Genomic DNA, 20,632 nt, shown 5'->3' on the forward strand with positions numbered 1-20,632 from the left:
CATGGGACTTATAACATAATTTTTTTTTATTATTATTAATCCGTGATTATGGCGCTTGCAACAGTGCCGAAATATCGGAAACTCGCTAAAATGAATAAACATGGTAAATATCCCGTTATAAGTTCTAATAATAGTATAACACAATTGTCCAAAAGTTGGTGTACCAAAGTGTGTAAAGTTGTGTTGGTGTTGTGTATAGTGTGGCACTACGTGTCGTAATGTGCACCTCTGCCTACCCCTTCGGGGAAAAAAGGCGGAACGACGATCTCTCTCTCTCTAGCTTACCTGTAGCTGCAGACTGCCTTGCAGGTTATCGGGGGTTCGAAAAGCAGGAGTAGAAACGACCTCGTTCCTACTCCTGCTTTTCGAACCCCGGTTTTTAGTCAGTAAGAGTCTGACACTCCTTCTCGCCTCACCCAAGGCGAGAGAAGTCGCTGGATCCCCCCTTAAAAAAATCTCTCTCTCGCCTCGATTTTGGGACAACAGCTAGAGAGAACTACAAATATTCGCTACTCGACTAAGTTACTAGCATAGTGTGAACAAGGCATAAGAGTTGTGAACAAAAAGCTTTGGTCCATACATGTCGGTAATTTACTTAGGAGTCCATTCTCCCTCGCTGGAGGTATTACATGTTGTAGGTACCTATTAATTATGTAAAACAACAAGACGTGTGTTATTTATTACCTATATAGGGGTGGTTAGATTATAAATCTGGCAGAATACTAGATTTCCTGGGATTAAGTAGTAAAAATTTGGAAACAAATCATTATTTTATAAGACCCGGTGAATCAGGCAACATTTTGTAAGATTCAAACGTCTCTCGTCTCGCAACTCATGATTATAAATCATCGCATGCATCATCTGTAAAGCTACACTTTAAGAACAGCTGTTGCACACTTCAAGAAAATCTTTAGACCACTTTAGATCCCTACACGTGATATACAGAGTATATGACAAAATTTTTAGGACTTTTAAATTAGATTATCAAAAGTGTTATCATCAAAATCATCATCATCAACCGGAAAACGTCCACTGTTTAACAAAAGTCTCCCCCAATAGTACTCCAAAACTGTTATATGAAGTTTTTATTCCAAAATTCCCTATAATTAGTCCCTATATTTGGCAATTAGCTTACTCCCTATCACATTCCTTATAACATAACTGCAAAAATAACATCTGTGCCTCTTTCTTCGCACAATAAAAGTCGTACAAACAACGTTATCTTAAAGCCCCGGTCTCAACAGGCTGCCATTAAGTAATAACAGAACGCAAATTGTTTGTTTGATATCGAAACACGTGCGCGCTCGGCGCTACGAGGTTTACAATCAGCTGTGAGCCTGCATTTACACATAAGTTGCTAGAGAACAAATATTACTTTCATACTTCAATGCATGCCTATTATAATTGTATTTGAACCAATTTTATTTGCAGTTCCAGGTGTACAGAAAATATTATTTTTTATAGTTGACACTGATTGTGCTTAATATTGTAAGATTCAACGGTTACTGGTGAAAGTTGGGTATCTGCCGTTCAAAGATCCGTCAGACCACCAAGGTTGGGGTCTAGTAGGGCTGAAGCTTGACCCGAAGCTGCAGACTGCCTAGTGTGCTGAGTAGGAACTGGGTGGTTTTCTTGGGTACGATAGATCTGGAGTATGAATACGAGATTATCAAGGCGGAAAAAGACATTTCGACCCTCAAAAAACAAAAATGTGTAGTTCCGTTAATTTTCTGTAATTGCCATAGACTGCAACTGCTAAGAATTTCAAAACTGAAAATTGTTATATCTCATCTAACACCAAATAACTATTTAAGTTACAATTATGTTAATTCTGTAAAAGCACGATGGGATTGACATCGTCAAATAGGTAATATCTATCAAAATCCCTTAAAATAAATAAGATTAAAAAAAAACTAACACCAAGGTATCCGTTAATACCTGACAAGTCATGGGAGAAGACTACGTTCAGCATGACCTTGGAGGCGACTCCAGTTACGATTAAACAGAACTGACGCAGTGACGCCAAGTTTCAAATACAAATATGTACATGTAACACGATGATCACACATCACACCATAACAACACCACACATGCTCATTCAAAACTGTCGATCAAGCAAAACTTATACTTATTGACATCATGTTTGGTTAAAATGCTGATTAAAAAATGCAGGTCGACTTGTAACTTCGCATTAGGGCTCAAGTTACCTTTGAACACACATTGAAATACATAATTACATAGAAACAATATAATACTTGTGTTTATCCTGTATTTCCATCTTTCACATACAACGAAACAATGTAACCAAGAATTGTACTGTGAAACTGATTAAACAAGAATAACCATAGGATTCTACACTTTGGAACGAGCAAATAGCTTCACTAGAAGACTAACCGACAGACAGCTAGATATTTTTTAATATTATAATATTGGCTTTGTCGTTCAAAAATGCCTTCCCTTTCTATTTGAAAAAATAATTTTGACTTTGGGCAAAGAACTGGGGTTTATTAATCTGATTACGTAACTGTTATGCTTTTTCGTAGAAAATAAAGGATGTTTCCGACTCCGAACCGTATCTCATTCTACCATATTTCGTCAGTACTTACTATACCCTTAGTATGAATTTGCTTTACGTTTAAAGTAATCGCAACGAAAGCTCTTTCGGTGCTTTGATTGGACGGCTAGAAAAAACCAACCAATGAGAACCCACGACCATCACCGTTACCTACATACCGTTTAATTCATTATCTAGCACACAGTATTATTTAAAATCCTTTGCACAACACAACTGTACAATGCACGTCCGTTGTCCCTGACTGCGTGGCACTATTCTCCTATAACCTTACTTCCCATTCATTCATTTGTTTACCATGAAAATCACAATAAGGACCTAGATAGTTATCAGTTAGTTGTTCGAGGTTATAGGTTGTATCCATTGAGAGGATGTTTTAGTTGTAAAATCTTCAAATATACATAGGTTTTTTTTTTTTTTTTTTGAGGGGGAAAATCATCCAATGACTTCTCCCGCCTTGGGCGAGGCGAGAGGGAGTGTCAGACTCTTACTGACTAAAAACCACCCCGTTCCTTCTCATGCTTTTCGAGCCGGAGCCCCGGTAAACCCGCTAGGTAGTCCGCAGCTCCGGATCAGGCATCAGCCCTACTGGGCCCCATCTGTGGTGGTCTGATGGCTCTTTGAGGCGCGCGCGGAACGCGACGCGCCGCACGCACGGGTCTGGTTCTGTTCGGGCGATGAGCTACCCTTGCTCACCGTCCGCAGACCCGCACTTACGGTGGCTGGAGATCGTCACGCGATCCCCGACGCCCAGAGTGTCTCTCGCGACGGCTGGGGCGTGAGGAGATTTGTTCCCTCACGCGCCCCGCCTCCTCCTTAGCTAGCATGACTGCTTCGCAGAAGGAGGAGACGGCCCAGTCCCTCTCGCTCCGCACCATGGCTTGAACCAGTGCCGGGCGCGAGAGGTCGCCGTCGCCGACCACATGCCTGAGGACTTGGCGGTGCTCAGCCCACGCAGGGCACACCGCCACTGTATGTTCTACAGTGTCCTCCGGGCGGTCCTCGCAGTGATGACACCCGGGCGTTTCCTCCCGCCCAATAAGGAACAGGAACCTACCGAAACTCCCATGTCCGGTAAGCACCTGCGTCAGGCGGTAGGTGAGGACGCCGTGGCGCCTCTCCAGCCACTCCTCAAAGAGGGGACTTACCGCTGCAATGACAGCGAGCCCAGCCCTCGGTTGCGACAGTCGTTGCTGCCATTCCGCCATGAAAATATACATAGGTAACATCACATTAAGATGGATTGGATTCTGACTTATATGACAATAATTGCCTCGTTGGTCTTGTATTTGCATTCGGCTGCGGTCATGTAGTCTCAGATCAGATCCAATCACAGCTAAGTTCTTTATAAAGTTCACCAACCTTTGCGAATCCTATAACTTACATTAATGTAACTAGTGACCAACCAAAAAACACCGAAACATTGGAGCATTGGTCTCCAAAGTTTCTAAGGACTATTAAAAGTCTGTTATAGATCCCATAACATTTGTGGAAAGTTACGTACCTGTGCAAATTATGGTTCATAACCATATTGTCTTTGATATGATCTCCGTATCCTGAAACAAAGAGAATGACAATAAATATTAGAAGCTCTCTAAAAATTAATAAAGGGTCAGGAAGTTTCAATTGAATTATTAATTCTTCCAGTGCAAAACTTTTCATTCCTGAAGTCACGGAGTCTTTAAGAAACTCTTAAGAAGGCGACACTGGCAATAACGAAATAATTAAAGTAACAAGAGAGTTGTAAAAGTTTCCACCATTTTGGTACTCAGAAACGTGACAAGACGGGCAAGGTATTACTGGGCTACTAATTTTGGTTTTTCGTAAATTTCTCAGTAGTAGCACGGAGTCTGGAATCGGTACCCAGTATATGGCAATAGGCTCACCCCCTATTACATGGGACTTACAACATAAATAGTGAGAAGTGGGCGTACATTGTATAGCGGTATTACGTGCCGTAACGTAATGTGCACCTCTGCCTACCCCTTTGGTGATAAAAAAGGCGTGACGTTGTTGACGTCGAAACGTGACAAGAAAGTCCATACTTAGTAAACTTTGTATTGTTCTGTACCGAAACGAGAGCGCGTTTGGCGCTCTGATTGGCCAGCTCGAATAAACCGACCAATCAGAGCGCCTGATACACTCTCGTTTCGGTTACTTTAAACGTAAAGTGAACCCGTACTAAGGGTACTACATAGTCTCAATACTAGACAATATTGAATCTTGTAAGGATGTGTGTGTGTGGTTTTTTTCCTAAAAATTTTCATTGTACGTAGTAAATCCGCCATGATTGCAGGATGTCCATCTTGCTAATGTATGTGGCGTGTGGCGTGTGGCGGACGTTGTCCCACAGCCATGTTTTCCAACCGCAAATTGTCACCACTAATGTGATTACATCCTAAGTGGCAATGTACATTTTTTTCTATAACAGTGTGAGATTGAAAATCGTCTATATGGATATGTTTTGGAATTTTACTACTTACAGCTTTTAGTTTCTTTTTAAATAAGGCTTATATTTTAGGATGCCCTATAAAACGTTGTTGTTAGTTTTTGTTAGTATGATGTTTGTATTTCGTAAGTTAAAGTGTATATAGTTGTATTTTGTAAGTTAAAGAGTTAATTCTATTGTCAAAAAATAAAGTCGCTCTGAAAGTAAAATAAAGTAAAAATGCTTTAAATGTAAAGCCAAAATGTAAAGGAAGTAAGTCTAAGGTTGATATTGCATGAAGCAGGATTGGCTCTACTTTAATTTTACGTTGAAAATCAGTCATAATTATTAAACTATATATCACCTCCTAAGTAGATTACAATATAAATTATTTTCGACCGACGTGTTGTGATACCATTCCCTTTCATCCGTTAAAGCTTCCACTATATTTACGAAGCTTAAAACTATAAACAATTCCCTATTATTATGAACTCCTTTGTTTTCAGAACTTCTTCATGTTGATTTATTAATATTTATGATACGAGGGGAATATTAATTTCTATTTTGTTGGATATTAATGTATTTATCGGACTTTGTATAGATTTTATGATCTTTTGTTCTTTCTGGAAAATTATATTTCCAGTCTTTGTGTCTGGAATAGCCCATTTTTTTATTAGCTGACGAAGCCGCTCTGGCCTACCCGCGTCAGCTACACCTTGCTTCAATTGCCTAAGTGCTGAGGATTATCACCACCCCTCTGCCTCACCTTCTCACGTATAATCTTTCTCCATCCAATCGGATCCATTCGGACGGAGAAAGATTATCAGACAGAATTCTGTCTATGGCGGTGTGCAGGGTGTTGTGGATAGTGGAATCCAGTGTGGTGCGGATATGATTGGTCCAAGACAGCATCAGCTCATTAAGAATTTTTCTCTCGATTAGGTCTAGATTAGGAACATGGGGAATGAGATACAATCTATGGTACTCCCTGAAAAGTGTTTTCTAGCGAATTTTATCGGTCTAGTAACATCATACATAAGGAAAGTTAGGTATTTGCAATGTCACTTACGAACTCACCAAATTATTTTTACGGAGTTGCGGGAAAATGAGCATACGGATCGCCTGAAGGTAAGCGATCAGCGCCGACCTTGGATACCCGCAACATCAGAGCAGTCAGCTCTGATTGACGTAATTTGATCGCGTCTGTGCCAATTAATGCCTAATATTATTAATGGAATACCGCAGACGCCACGAAACTGGGTCAAATTCAGCTTGTAGACTTGTAGCATGCTTGATTTCATTTTGTAATAGGATATAATCTAGAATCCGGTAAAGTCTATCTATCTATCCTATCCTCCATTTTAATGGTCATTTTCACAAACCACCCCTAAACCACCTCTTAACTAAAAGTTACTTATAGTGTCATGTAGAACCTAAACAATCCCTTACTTGGTACTGTAAGGTGTTACTTATAGGGTGGTGGAAACCACAATGTTGTTAAATTAATGTCACCTAACTTAGCTTAATGTTTTCTTAAAATTTAGGAGAGGATGATGATATCGGGCATATGTGTCTTCCAGGCTCAAAACATGAAATGTTTCTTGCTTATAATGAGCACTTTCCTCGAAAACGGGCCTTATAACAATGCATCAGTTTTTTCTATATTTCAAAAAAGGAAAATTGGATCAGAGTGATGTAAGACCTTTAACACATTACCTACTTTCCAAAATTCCATTGACATTTCATCCATAGAGAACAACAGTTGACAGCGCGCGAGATCAAAGCCACAGATTATAAAACCTACATTGGGGTCTTCCGTCAAATGATTTGTTACAAATCGTTGTTGATGTACGGTTTCCGGAACCAATGGATACTGACGCAGTTTCCGCCTCACTGATTATGTTGGTAGCCCTTTAAAATAAATAAATCTATTTGTATTTGAACTACGAGTTACCGTCTGCATCGAACCGTGAGAAGTTACTTTTGTACTTACATATTTTATTCCGTTCAGCAATCTTGGAACTCATAATATTGGCGGAATATGGGGTGAGGAGCTAAACTGTTTAAAGGGCCTGGTGCCCATAGGTGCCAATGGTGGTCAACGGGGTGATTTTAGTGAAGTGGCAATATCACACTTCCTAGTCCAGCTCCCCAAAAGCAAGCCACTAATAAAATTAAGGCTTGTTCCATAATAAAAACAAGGTGGTTCCCAGATTTTTCTTTTTTGAGGGTTAAATCTTGATATTCCTTCTCCCGCCTTGGGCGAAGCAAGACGGATTGTCAGACTCTTACTGACTGAAAACCACACTGTTCCCACTGCTGCTTTTCGAGCCGAAGCCCCGGTAACCCGTTAGGTAGTCCGTAGCTAGATTCTCAGATCGTTCGGGATCGTAAAGTGAATTTTTGCGATATTAAAATTTATTTAGAGCAAATGCCTGGCTACTCCCCATCTAACATTTCTCAAATACTCGTAGCACTCTTTGAAATAGCCATCCTCTATCAAAATAGAACCTTACATCAACCGGGAAGTGACTACACATTACTAAATAATCTCAAACGTTTACATTATACAATAAGAGCATCTCATTCATGAGCATACTGCAGTGGGGCGCATCAATCGCTGCATTGATTAAGTACTTGCTAATATTCAGTGCATCGACCATTATTCGTAGCAGGAAGAGATAATCCATGTATTAAATGGCTAAAGAGATAACAAATTATATTATTGGATGGATAGTCTTACTAATATTATACATGTTAATGCGAAAGTTTGTTACTCAATCAGGTCAAAACGGCAGAAGGGGTCGGATTGAAATTTCGAACAGGGGCAGATTATAGTCTGAAATAACATATAAGCTACTTTATATCCTACTGCAATGCAAGCGAAGTTGGTAGCAGAAGCTAATATAGATTAAAAAGCGGAATTAGTTAGTGCTTTAAAAATAAAATTAAATATTGTTTGCTCAGATAAAAATAAAGATGTTCATCGCTGAATATCTGCTGTAAACCTCATATTATTATTTAAAACCTAATAAAAGTCTCCAACAAAAACAATACTCCCGTACAAAATCAACAATCCGTCACCACAAACACATTTCATAACCATCTCATATTTACTCATTACACACATTATCGCCTCAATAAAAAGTTCAACGGTGAAGTTGCGCTAGCGCTTGGCATTGCACCTGAAAGGTCATTGGCCTCTAACAAGAGTCTGTAAACAAACATGGCTGCTGTTACTCCGTGGTCGCTGTGAGGTGGTCAGCTTTGTTAGAACTTTATTACACCGTATTTATATTTCATGAGTCTTTAATAGTTTCTATTTTGCCTGCGGAGTTTGAGATCCCATTTAATATACCTTTGAACGGTTTTGGTTCAAAAACATTCATGAACGCTTCATGTCAACTTTATGTACAAAACGAACATAATGCCGAATGGCATTCTTTACCAACCGCAGGGTGGTGCAGAGAAGTGTTACGGTAGGTTTTTAATGATAATTGGAAATGAAAATAAAAAAAAATCTATAATATAAAAATAAGTCGGGTTTTCCTTCCTGACGCTATAACTCCAGAACGCACGAACCGATTTACACGGTTTTGCATTCGTTGGAAAGGTCTCGGGCTCCGTAAGGTTTGTAGCAGAAAATTTAGGAAAGAAATTCAAGAGAAAAGCAGGAAAACAGGGAAAATCATTGGTGGCGAAACGGAGTTCGCTGGGTTTGCTAGTATTGTATATATTTTTGTGACTATTTTAGCCACATTTTAGCTTGCAAATTCTGCTAAGCTATGTCGATAACTTTGCTTCTCTCACTGCACTGAAATAGAACCCAACCCCTTAAACCTAGTCTTGATCATCAAGCGTAACTAACTCGGTGTAATTCAACGTAAAAATCTGCAAAATAAAATCTGCCATGCATTGTCCAAAAGCATTTCAATTCAATTAGTCTCTGTCAACAAATGAACGCTTGTATTTTTAGTCTGCACAGAATTTTGCAAACAAAACACGTGTCAACTCATCTGTCTTGCGCCGGAGACAAGTAAAACAAAACAAAAACAAAATGGCGTCGTCTTAAGTCTAAGGTCTTTGATAAAGTTATTATTTTTGTTCATTAGTCTTTCAGTTGACACCATTGATGAGTCAAAACTGTTTGAGATGTTATTTTTACGTGTTGTTGAAGTTGTTTTGTTATTCTCACGGTTATATTGTATTGTTTCACTGTTAATGACAGTGGTTTTTTGATATTTAACAGTTGAATTATGACATTTTACTATGTAATTATCAGAGTGACTGCCTCGTTGGTTGAGTGGTCTTAAGTGCGACTGCCGGACAAAGGGTCTCGGGTTCGATTCCCGGCTTGGGCAAAGTATTACTGGGCATCTTTCAGTTTTTCTAAAAAAATCTCAGTAGTAGCACGGAGTCTGAAATTGTACTTAGTAGTAATAATAATAATAAATTCATTTATTTCAGGTTTCAGGACCCATAAAAATTTGACAAAATTCTTGCATGCTTTATAAAATACATACGGTAATAAAAATACAATGTTCAATGTTCATAAATTATGTCAAAAGAAAAATAAAAATAAAATAAAATAATCAAGATATATGTCCACAAATTTAAAAATGGCAATAGCCTCACCCCCTATTACATGGGACTTGTAACACAAATGGTGAAAAGACCGATTTACACACAACCTTCGAATTAAACACAAAAAATCAATTACAATGAAAAAGTGTGTTAGTTTGAACCCCATCCGTAGTAAAATAAAGACTTAGTACTTCCCGATCTAGGATGTCTATTGTAGCCATTGTAGGAGCCTAGATGAATACTGTTCATCTAAATAATACGAGATCTAATGCCACCCTCCATCTACTCTTCCTGTATCGAATTTCTGTAATCTGAGATGGGATTACTACGGTGATTAAATTTGTATTAAACTCAATATAAGATAAGTTCAACTCAAGCTTCGGATATATGCACAAGAATATAGTTATGTCATTATAGACTAGCAATCGTAATTTTCTATTTTTGTTCTGTACCCTTAGTACGAGTTTGTTTTATGCTAAACAAAAACAAAATGAGAGCGTTTTCGGGTCTTTGATTGGTTGGTCCATTGGAACCGGCCAATCAGAGCGCCGAACGCGCTCTCGTTTCGATTACTTGAAACTTAAGGTCGTAAAGGGTACTAGAACTAGGACAAATTTGACACCAAAACAAAATCCATAACACATTTTCCATTTGAATCCAGTTGGTAATACGTCATTTCTACATATAAAATGTACCTAAAAGTGAACACGCGATATTTCAAACCGATATACCTTCGAAAGTATTTGTTTGCGTAAGAAAATAAAAAATAGGTGTCTAATAGATTTAAAATAATCTACAAGGCGGACAATCAATTTAAAATTAATCATCTACCCTATGTTTATTTAGAAACTAGTACGGTATAAGCAAGTCGTAAGTGAGTTCTACAACAGTGGTAGTGACCATCGTTATGCAGTGACCACATCCTCTATCTGTCATTGAACACAAGTGGCTGCTCTTGGATACTAAATCTATCTATAGGGGATATAAAATTTTATTACGTTTGTTTATCTCCACCAGTTTCAATGTTTGGATGATACAGATTTTGATGAAATTATAATCCTAGTAAGTGGATCAGGTTCGAAAAGCAGGAGTAGGAACGGAGTGGTTTTGTGTTACTGTTAGTAAGAGTTTGACACTCCCTCTCGCTTCGCTCAAGGTAGGAGAAGTCATTGGATGATTTTCCACCATCAAAAAAAAGTAAGTCGTAGGAACGGTTTTTTATGGTGTTAAGCCGGTAAACGAGCAGACGGATCACTTGATGATAAGCAATCGCCGCCGCCCAAGGACACCAGAAACACCTGAGGCGTTACTAGTGCGTTGCCGGCCTTTTGGGGCTTAGGAATTGAGGATTGTTGGGGATTCGAAAAGCCGCTGGCAAAACTTAGTTGTTTATACTTAATAATGTTTGTTAGGAACCGCATCATAGGCTTAAACGATTAATTAATAATTAACAAAAAAACTTAAAAAAAGTTTATAACACCGATTAAAAACATAATAGCTAAAGAGAAATAGACCTTAATACTAAAGTCCTAAGTACCATAACCCATAAGCGACATAGTCAGAGATGAAAGGTCAATGGCACCTTATCTTCATCTCCTTGTATAAGCTGGGATGTAGTACATATTGCCAGTTGATATTTCTTACATTTGAGTCCCTAATAAAGCCCCTATTTTGTTTATCCTACAGTTTGTTCAAGGTAAGGTCTATAAAACCTAAAAAGGTTTAGTAATCAGACCTAAACCTTGTCAAACAGTGCAAATAGGAGTTTGTACGAATCGTAGAGAGATTTGTGTGATTGAAATCTTTGTAAGATATGAAATAAATTATGATACTTAAGTTGCGATTTGAAATCAGGGTTAGGTTATATCCGGAGCTGCGGACTACCTAGCGGGTTTACCGGGGCTCCGGCTCGAAAAGCAGGAGTAGGAGTGGGGGTTAGTCAGTAAGAGTGACACTCCCTCTCGGGCGGGAGAAGTAATTGGATCAAAACGGGTTAGGTTACAAAACATGGCTTCGAATAAAAAGTTAAATAACTAGATCTCATAGTTATGTTCAACTCTTCTGGTGAATAAACCCGACTTTGGTTAGGTATCTACATTCAAATTAAAACAAAAATAGGTTTTGAAAAGCTAGTTCCTCTCAAAACTACCAAAATTTTTATTCAATCATAATATATTCCCAAATTCTGCACGACACAGAAACAGGGGAACGTAAACAAACCAAACATTTACCCACCATACTCCGGATATTATAACTCCAAAGTTAATTCAATCTAACACAGAATAACATAACCTATCAATTTCCCCACGCACTACTCACAGGGGGTGTCCTGTCATGGCCGCCATGATGTGATGGGTAACAAAACGTCACGTTTAATATTACAAAGTAAGTGCACACATGACAGTTATTGTTTTTACTTTACGGCAGCAAATATTTTCCGTATATTCGATCTGTATATAAACATAGTAACGCTTACTTTTGTCCAATTTTAAACCCTGTAGTTTTGAAATAAAGTTGAGAATCAAGTAAAGTATAGTTATGTTGTGTGTAGACTGTATTGTATATAAATACCAAGTTTTCGTAAGTTATGTTTTTAGTCGTATCGTAGATATATGATGCAGTTTGGGACTGTTGCCAAACATAGAAATTGAACATGATAATTTTACCAACCCAGGCAGCCCAGTCAAAAGCCTGTTCGATGCTTTCGAAGGAAAATAATAAAACTATTAAATTATGCATACAGCATTCTAAATGAAGTTGTACCTCTACACTGGCAATCCACAAATTATATTACACCATAATGTTTTTAGGCCGTTAAAAAAATAACGCATTCCATACACGCCCAGACATTATGCGATGCGACTGTCGCTATAAACCGGACCGTTTTATTGTCGAGCCACTGTTGTACCATGACTGTCGCCCTTTATGTAGTTTTAATTAATTACTTAGTGCCATCGTAAATTATCACCTTTCATTCATGGAGTAATTAATGGACGTATGTACTTGTAGTAATGTAAGGGTCGTTCGTCATAATAGAGAATGGTAGATGAAAAATGTGATAATACATTTTTTTGACAAGAGCGTGCGACAGTGCGATGCTATCAGTCATAAAAACAAATGTGTGTGGACATGAAATACAATTAGATAATGAGAATCTACAAAAAAATCATCTTTAATGGTAGATGAAAAAATAAACCTAGTTTTTCATTGTTCTGTCAAAATTGGAAATCTAAAACGGGACGTTTAGAAAAGAACTCAATAACTACTGGGCGAACGGTCAATCCTTTCAGAATTGTGCGCTCAATATCCAACTAAACCCTGCGACAAATTCACGCGCAAATTCTTATCGCCGAATAAAAGTCGCACCATTCGCACCCAGCTTTAGTTCAATAAAAAAGGGTCTATTCAGAATCCGTGCAGTATTGAATCCCAAAACGCTGAATTTAGGTCCAAACACAGACGTAGGTATAAACGGATTCATTCATTAGTCCCGTTTCAGATCTTCAATAAAATATTAGATCGTCTGGTACTGGTTTAGTTTGCGTATTGAAATGTTTTATTTAAATTTAATTTAAGAGCTGTTCTGTAAGGAATGTGTAAGTATTAAAATTCTTTAAACGACGAAGTAATAGAAAACATCGTCGTTATGATTGCATTTTTTGAAAGGGAGTAAAATCATCCAATGAGATCATCAGACTCTTACTGACTAAAAGCCACCCCGTTCCCACTCCTACTTTTTAAGCCGGAGCCACGGTAAACTGGCCAATCCGCAGCTCCGGGTCGGATCATTATGATTGCTTAAGGTTTATTTTAAACTCATAAATCGAAATTATAAATCTAAATTTAACAAAGACAGTACTAACAAAAAGTGACTCGGAAAAAAATATTTATGAAAAAAAATATTTAAAAATATTTGAATGTTTTAAGAGCCTAATTTAATTCTATAACCCTTTCATTAATTCAAAAACCCTAATGAGATTATAACAGTTTCATTTAGCTAAAGATTTTCGATCAGAAATTCCAATAAAGATTTGATGGATTTTACTAGACCATCGGAATATTGTTGGTTCGAGCCTTTGCCAACTTTTACCTGAACTTTTCACTTATGAAGTCCATCAACTTAATGGTTAGTACCCACTTTCTTATAGTGGAGGGCAATGCCCAGTAAATGTCAATATGGTCTCCGTACTATGACATTAGACATTACGTCGCCAGCTTCAATACTTAGTTCTCAAGTAACATACCTAATACCATACACCGCACTTGTTTATCCCTAGAAAGACCTGGTTAAAGTAAAAGTTTTTGGAAGTTCTCAAGCCACATAAGTCCTAAGCTTAACTCTTACCAACTACAAACTCTGTGGTACGTTTCATCTTCACATTCAATCTTCCTCCAAAGAGAAAAGTAATCAGCTATTTATCATCTAAAACTTGTCTCTCGTAGGCACCTATATTGAATTATGTAATATTAAATTAATCCAACTCGGAAGTCTTCGTATCTTTCAATTTTCACAACAAAAAGACACTAACTACTCGTACACGACAAATAAAGATTCTCATCCACTATAAGACAGATAAATCACATAATAATATCAATTAACACACAATGTACTTCGATCATGGTCCCATTTTGTGTTCTGATTACTTTTTCAAAGTTCACGGGTACGTGGGATCAGTTCTGTGTGAAACAAAGGCCACATAATAGAAGTTGTGGAACACATAATAGTAATTATAGTAGCAAAACGGAAGCTTCTATGAAATCAACTGTTCGGAGTTGTAAATTAGTTTTGTTAGTTAAAGCGGGTCTTGTTTTTGGCTTCAGTTTGTTACATGTTGATAAAAAGGGAAATCATTTTAAACATGAAACTTTTTTTAAGGGGGAATGTCATCCAATTACTTCTCCCGCCTTGGGCGAGGCGAGAGGGAGTGTCAGACTCTTACTGACTAAAAACCACCCTGTTTCTTCTCCCGCTTTTCGAGCCGGACCGCAGAAAACCCGCTAGGTAATCCGCAGTTCATTAAACATGACACACACACGTTGTTGTAAACTTTAATGACTTATTGACTAACTCTAAAAAATAAAACTCCCACCACAATTTCCACCAAATTGCTGCTCATTTACAATTCTGCAATTGCAATGCGCGGTACAACTCCATACATTATCCCCGCGTCTTTTATTTTTAATTTCGTTAAGTGGTCTACAGTACCTTCATGAACATTAGATTGTATGTCTGGCTGTGTAACAGAAGTACCATTAGTTCTATTGGCTACAAAGCAAGAATCCGGGAAACGAGAGTGTCTTACTAAATTGCAATTGACTGCAGCAATTAATTCGGTTGAATGGCCGGAGATCAGAAAATGGCGGATGAATTCTTCGATTTTCAATTTGACTGCAGTGCGGTTTCTTTTGTTTTTAAAGTTTGAACAAGGAGGATATAGCACAGATTTGTAGCTTGGCAGCTAAAAAGTAGCCTTTTTCTGTCGATCTCAATATGAAATGTTTAGATTGACATTGATTTTTGATATTAGTTCTATAACATCTCTGTCAAAAATAAATATCGATCCAAAGATTTAAGATTAAGATCGGTTATTGAAATAAGCACTTAGTTGTTGCATGGCATGTCAATTAGCCCCTCGCAGTAAGAGCTCCATAATGATACAACTAAAATCTTTGTTATATCATCGATATTGGCTTTCGAAATTGTAAGATATTATTAACGAACGAGTAAGAGTATATCAACCATTATCTTAAACCTACGATTCGTTGTTTGCAGAACTCGAATAAATAATTAATTTAACCTTACTTATTATTTACCTTTCATCCAACAAGCACAAATCCAATCAAAGCGTTGCTAATGTTCTCTCGTTGTAAAAAACCACGTGTGCACTTATATGGCCTCGTAGCTCGAGCATTCATTTTCCTTTTCAAGGCTCCATTAATGAACGATGAAGATCTAAATAATTACAACAAGCTGAAACGTTGCTGAGAATTCGCTAATTTGATTAATACAATCATGGCGTCGCGAGTGACCTAATCACCGGCCATTTGAGCTTCATTGGACTAATTTAGTAAGTATGCCTGACTTCGCTTTGGTATTTGGCGCTGAATTGTGGGCCGTGGCAGATTTTTGCACACCATTATGACAATCATTATTGTCTTTAGTGTCTCTCAGATACATAATAATATTGTCATGTTACTAAGACTGCATCGTTTGTCGAGTGGTCACAAGTGGTCTCAGGTTCGATTCCTGGATTAGACATCAGTATTGCTAGGTTTTTTTCGGGTTTTCGAAATTTCTCGTAGTAGCACGGCGTCCGGCATTGTGCCCAGTACATGGCAATAGGTTTATGCGGACTGCGATAAGCTGTCACAACATTATTTTATTACAAGAACAAGAAGAAACTAAGATAAGAGACACCATTAACAAAGAATCCCATCATATCTTTGAACGTGGACGTCAACAACATCAACATCTGGTCTTCAGTGTGTATTTACTCTTCATTATAATAATATCCTGAAATATTAAGAGATGCAACAATTCCACAGAATTTACTTCAATAACAAAATTATGCGAAATGTAATCACATCACTTTCTCGATAAAGTGCATACAGTATGTAAACTGCATTGTGTGATCTTTGACAATGACCCATTGTGAAATACATTAAAATTGATGATGCTGATCAGGAACCTCGGAATCCCACGAAATTTTTAATGTTTGTCAACATTTGGAGCTCAAATGAGAGAATTTCCTGGTAAAACAGTTTAAAAGAAGGAAGTAAAGAGATATTTAGTGAAAAATCATATCGCCACACTTATTTTATCCCCCACTGGCAGAAGTGTACATTACGGCACGTTACTAATATGAAAGTACAATGTATACAACACCCAATTTTACCACTTGCGTTTTAAGTCTCATGTAATAGGGGGTGAGCCTATTGCCATATACTAAACACTGTTCCAGACTGTGTGCTGCTACTGAGAAATTTTCGAAAAACAAAATCGTCTAGCGTACAGGAATCGAACCCGTGATCCTTTGCCCGACAATCGCACTTGCTACCGCTCGACCAAGGACGAGGCAGTCGTTAGTGCAAAAGTCGCATTTAATTCCTTTAGAGATGTGTCATGTGTCCCATTCTTGTTTTGTGACCCGACCATAGCCACAGCCATTGCATTAGCTCCATTTTAATAATGCAACGAAAAACTTCCACCATCTAACGAGATTGAGTTCGTCTGTAACGCGACAGCTTCATTAAAATTTAAATGCATTGTAAACAACTAACTAGTCGTTGGGAAAATTAAAGCTGTCAGTTCGAACTGTGATAGAGGATTCTGCAACACCAGCATAATCTAGATATATCTTCTAGACTAATTAATAAAAATTGGATTGTCTGTTTGTAATATATGTAATATACATACCATACATAGCTACTGCATTTTTTTTTAATTTTTGTAAGTTACACGAAAGTTTTATTTTTTATAATTTATGTCTGTCTGCCTGTCTGTTTATTCTGGCAATTCTCTGAAATGGCTGAACCGATTTCAACGGGAATTTTATTAGCAAGTAGCTGATGTATTAAAGAGTAACTTAAGCTTTTATTAGTCACAAGACCGTTATTAATGTCCTTGAGACGACTTCAGTGTTCCGGTGTTTTCATGGTTGTATCTACTATAGATCCAGGTTTCGGGAAGTTGTAACGGGCTTGTCTCATTAAAAAACCGCTCTGGTGGAGAGGAATTCAGTCTAGCAGTGGACTTTCACAGGATAAAGATGAAGTTGACTATAAACATTTCAAACACTTTTAAAACTGCCTAGGAAAATAAACAATTGTGCACCCATAACCTTGTAAATCTCCAATAATTTAAAGTAATTACTTCAATGTCATGCTAGTTAATTTAAGGCATCCAAGACGGTCTAGACTATAAATAACTGAGATTAGATTAGAGCTTGTAAAAACGCCTGAAATTCTGAATCAATTCCACGCCCATCAGTAACGAGCATCAGAATTGTCTTTAGAGACAAGTTGCTCCTAAGTAATGCAATTTAGAAAGTCATTAAAAAATCTAGCATTGCATTGACCTTACATTTTGAGGAGATGAACAAATTGAGCGTTAAATTAAATGAAAGAACTGTACACTATTGTATCTACCTTTCTGATTTAAACATTTGGGTGGATGAAATTATCGAATATCGCGCGATTTCACCTGCTCTACTCTAGTCATAGCGTGATGTTTTATATAACCTTCCTCGATAAACGCACTATCCCATTGGATAGTGCGTTTCGTTTTCTATTCAAAACGAATTATTCATATCGGACCAGTAGTTCCGGAGATTTGTGGGATTTTTTTCCCAGATCTTAAACCCATCATAATAACTACACATATTAGGTATACGATAATTGCTAAATATAATACAAAAATAGTAACGTAGACGGTAGAACTAAGGGAGCTAATGACCAGAAATCACCTCGAGCTCTAGACGCAAAAGAGACAAGCCAAGAATTATGAGTGTTATCTCTCAATCCCTTAATTAATGTAACAACTAACTAACCGAAAAACAGAAAAGAACAAACAAGACACTTTGGCCTCCGCCATTTTCATTCTACTTGACCTTTTATCTTTATTCTTAGAAACAAAATAGACAAAATTGGTGCGATTATCAACGTTTCTGGCACAATGAGAATTATTATTGCGTTCAATAGTTCGCTATCAAGCTGCTAATGTTTGTGGGAACTTGGGACCGATAAGTAAATATCTATCTTGTACTTGGAATTGAATGTAGGGTCGTGATAAGTCAGAACATAAAGTACGCATTTTATTTCGAGAATAAGGAAGCAACGAAGTAAGTACCTAACAAACCTACCAATGAATAACATAAAGTACCTATCATAAGGCTAGGAAGTAAGACTTTGGTCATACTTTAGCTGTTCGTGTTATAACTGACAATTTTATTTTTGAAGTCGGTAAATATTTAACTTTATGCCATTTCACTATCTGCACAGCACACCTGTTACCTTTAAGTGTGGCAGAGCTATGATCCGGCACGATTAGGTCTGCTCGACCGGAGTGATACCATGGCTTCACAGAAAACCGACGTGAAACAACGCTTGCGTTGTGTTTCGTTGTGAGTGAGGTTACCGGAGGCTCAATTACCCCCCTTTCCAATCTTCCCAATCCCCGATTCCCCAACAACCCTTAAATTCCTAACCCCAAAAGGCCTGCAACGCACTTGTAACGTTTCTGGTCCTTCAAGTGTCCATGGGCGGCAGCGATTGCTTACCATCAGGTGATCCGTCTACTCGTTTCATTAATTCATTCTGAAGTCTCAATCTCTTGGCCTAACTGGGAGTTACTATAAAATCGATTTCTTTACTGTCTGCCTCAGATTTGAGAAACAATGAAAACTCATCTAGTTCCTCCTCCTTGTTATAGTTATTTTTTCTACATCGATGGTAGTGTCTGTCTCAGGACTGAGGCAGGAATAAATTTAGAGAGCGGATTTCCATTGGACTAGCATTTGTAGTTATGAAGGAATTCTTCCTTTCATTTCAATTACTTTCCTACAGCTATTTTATTTAATCTTACTTAATAATACCAATACATATATCTTGTCAATATTAAAACCAATAACTAAAAAACGAGAACGGTAACAATAATTATCTGAACACCACGCGTACGATCTGCGATCTAACGCAAAATTGAACATCACGATAAAACAAATGTCGCAACGGATTCCGTTCGGATCGTTCAAAAAAAATAAAATAAAAAAGTAAAACTCAATTGTGTGACGCAAAACTAATTTGTGGAAGCAAAAGAAAAAGCTACACGGTCTCGTTAACCATTAATTAACTGTTTGGTTTAATTGAAAACAATACCACAATCTGTTGGTTGGTTACAGTCATGGTTTTGTTGCAACGCAAATTGTTGGTTTTTCATCTGTGTTTTGTTTCTTTTCTTTTATGGCATTGTTTTTTGGTTAGTGCCGACTTTGCTAATATTAATGGTAAATAATATCTTTAACTTGGTCTTTGAGACCTTGATTGCTAACAAAAAAACTGTTGAAGGCAAATCCTCCGCTAGCGCCGGTCACTTTTGCCCCCCATAGCGTTTAATGTGTTAAAAGTATAGAAACTACAGATCATTGATATTCAATATTAGTTGGGAAAAGTCTGGATACTTTTCTCCATGGGCACGTGTTCTTCTCATTCGTATTCCAAAGGTCTAACTCGGGTAGGTAGTTCGGAATATTTTCATGAATGTTAACATAAATAGGTCACTCAATCACATCTAGGTATATGATAATGGCTAGGTTTTATTTAGAGCATCATTAAAGCAAAACTAGTAATAAATAAATCAATTGACTGCACGGTTGGTGCGGTGGCTAGGCAACTGGCTGCCGCGCAACGGGTAGCGGGTTCGATTCCCGCATGGAGCAACTCTTTGTGTGACCCACAAATTGTTGTTTCGGGTCTGGGTGTCATGTGCATGTGAACTTGTATGTTTGTAAACGATACAGGAGAAAATTCTAATGTGGGGCAACGTTTTTTAAATAAAAAAAAATAAAAATAACATAACATAACTTTCTACATACACACTTCATCCAGTGAACTAATCTTTACTTTCAGTAACATTCGGGAATAAATAATACCTAATTAAAAATATTCACTATTTCTATGGAAGAACTAACTATGTAGTTCCGTCATTTAAAAAAATACGAATGTTCACTTTAGTCGATTTTATCTATCATCAAACTAAATACTAAATCACGTATCCCCACTCTAGTTCGATATGCACGGCCGAGCGTTTCAAGTAAATATCGTTTCAGTAATTGGACATTATTTTTAAATCCGATCGCTGTCGGTCATTGAACCTTGCTATGCACGTAGACTTATCAACACCATAACCAATGGTGTTTTATGGTACCTATAGTTATAGGAATTTCTGCAATGACATCGTAGTGATCGATCGATTCGATTTACCATTGATAATCGATTAGAGGGCAGGGCTAAAAATAAGTGTTGTTTTTTTGTTGGGCTCACTTTTTGTTTAA

General features: G+C 37.6%; 1 protein-coding gene across 6 annotated transcripts in view; it reads right to left on the bottom strand.

The window, feature by feature from the left end:
• Positions 1 to 20,632, bottom strand: part of LOC118277837 (tight junction protein ZO-1) — a 140,005-nt gene that overhangs the window by 110,118 nt on the left and 9,255 nt on the right. For all 6 annotated transcript variants that reach the window (XR_004783796.2, XM_035596796.2, XM_050700340.1 and 3 more), the window contains exon 2: positions 4,077 to 4,128. Coding sequence is in view for 5 of the 6 variants with exons in the window: in XM_035596796.2 (XP_035452689.2) it covers positions 4,077 to 4,128 (52 nt within the window). In the remaining variant the exon portion in view is untranslated. The remainder of the gene's footprint in view (positions 1 to 4,076; positions 4,129 to 20,632) is intronic.

The sequence above is a fragment of the Spodoptera frugiperda genome, chromosome 18, assembly GCF_023101765.2.
Source record: "Spodoptera frugiperda isolate SF20-4 chromosome 18, AGI-APGP_CSIRO_Sfru_2.0, whole genome shotgun sequence".
Lineage (NCBI taxonomy): Eukaryota > Metazoa > Arthropoda > Insecta > Lepidoptera > Noctuidae > Spodoptera > Spodoptera frugiperda.